General features: G+C 55.9%; 1 protein-coding gene across 1 annotated transcript; it reads left to right on the top strand.

Annotated features, from left to right (window-relative positions):
• Positions 1–565: 565 nt before the first annotated feature.
• Positions 566–1834, top strand: SPRG_18522 (hypothetical protein; the record flags this gene model as incomplete). Its single annotated transcript, XM_012357960.1, has 7 exons — positions 566–679; positions 725–857; positions 911–1171; positions 1224–1391; positions 1435–1532; positions 1578–1740; positions 1791–1834. Coding segments are annotated over 7 exons (981 nt in total), but the record flags the coding sequence as incomplete, so codon positions are not given.
• Positions 1835–1860: the final 26 nt, after the last annotated feature.

The raw sequence follows: 1860 nt of genomic DNA, 5'->3' as shown, positions 1-1860 counted from the left end.
CGGTAACTCGTGCCTACCGGATATTATGTTGGAGGTAGGACGACCCTAGAAATAGGACCCTTAATCCGTAAAATAACGAGAACACTCAATTCAACAACATCAATGCTTGAGTGTTCAGCAGCAGGTGTTGGAGGTGCAGCTTGGTCAAATGTGCAGCTTGGTCAAGCCTATAACCGTTATTTCGACAGCCTTGCATCCAGCTTGGACTGAGGCGGGGTGACGCGTATGGCCCGGTTCCTTGTCGCATATCCGGAATTCGCGTGCGTCTAGCCAATCTGGGCTCATGACGTGGCAGCTCATGCGCCGCCGTGGAGCATTGCCGATCACCACACCACGCGCACCATTCCGCGAACAATGCGCGTGGTCTCGAGGCAAATTGCACGAGTGACCGAGTGCGATCTTTGGCAGGCACACTGCAACGCGCTGCCATGTCGACAATTGAGTCGACGCCGCTCCTTGAGCCTGCCTTCAATTCGTGGGCGGAAGGACTCGGCGTGATGCGCATGGCGCTGCCCTTGGTAATCGAAATACCCCTCGTCCAATCAAGATATATTCTTGCTCCTAGATGGCAACGTTTGTGCTGGAGAGTCTTCCAACGCTGCTGGCGCTGGCCATTCTCGGCCACCTGGACGTGCCAGAGGTCCAAGACTACGTTAGCGCCGCCGCCCTCTCGACAATGGTGAAGCACCTAGGAGGATCTATAGGTCTTGAGATTTCTCGATAGCTCACGACAGTGACGGGGATTTCGGTCGGGAACGGGCTCATCTCGGCCATGGACACACTGAGTTCGCAAGCCGTTGGCGCCAAAAACCAGAGCTGCTCGGACTCCACCTGCGCACGGGTGTACTCGTCGTCGGGTACATTTACACTTCATTTCTTTTGCCGTCGACCGTCGCTCGTATATGTAGAGCTGCATATGTGTTGATGGTCCTCATCAACGTCAACGCTCAAAGTATCCTGGAGATGCTCGGCCAGGACGCCAGAGTGGCCTCTCTCGCTGGCGCCTACTCCCGCATCACGATCTTCGGCCTCCCCGGACTCTATCTGTATGAGCTCGCCAAGCGCACGCTGCTGGCACAGAACATTGCGTCGCCGATGGTGCACATTGCGCTTCTCAGCAATGGCATCTACATTGCGCTCGCGTACATCCTTTGCTACCACTCGTCCCTGGGTACGTCCAATCAACTGACATTGTAGTAGTATCTTGATGAAGAGTGGGCTAGGTTTCTACGGCGCCGCATTTGCCTGGCTTGTCTCTTATTGGAGCCTCGCGCTCCTTACGCTACTGTACCTCTGCGTCTCGTCCGCGCACCGCTCGTGGGCGCTGGAAGCCACGAGTTGGCGACAAGCAAGTATACACGCGCCTGCTTTCTTGCAGCTCGGTGCCGCAGGTACGGACTGTAGATACAAGTATACATGTTCAAACACGTTTAGGCATGGCGATGATGCTCATGGAGTGGTGGGCGTTCGAGCTCATGGCACTCCTCGCGGGCATGCTTGTCCATCCTGCGGTGGCCATTAGCGTCCACGCCGTACAAGAAGCTTCTCGTGTACTCACTCACTATTAGTTCGTCTAGATCGTCGCCAACGTCTCGTCATCGGTTTATAGCATCTTTTTGGGTGTCTCGGTGGCCACGGGTGTCCGCGTCGGGCAGTTGATTGGCGCCGACAACGTCACGCACGCCAAGCACATGTCGGCACTCGGTCTCGGGCTCACAGCGGTCACTGGTGTGCTCGTCGGTGCGTCACTACATATCTTTTGTATCAATGTATCAGCATCAATCGTGCAGCTCTCGTGCTCGTGGCGGCTCGGGCCTATATCCCAACGTGGATCGTCAACGACCCAAGAACGATCGCGTA

This window comes from Saprolegnia parasitica (genome assembly GCF_000151545.1).
Source record: "Saprolegnia parasitica CBS 223.65 unplaced genomic scaffold supercont2.1267, whole genome shotgun sequence".
NCBI classification, from domain to species: domain Eukaryota; phylum Oomycota; class Saprolegniomycetes; order Saprolegniales; family Saprolegniaceae; genus Saprolegnia; species Saprolegnia parasitica.
This window is presented reverse-complemented; position numbering and strand designations above follow the sequence as displayed.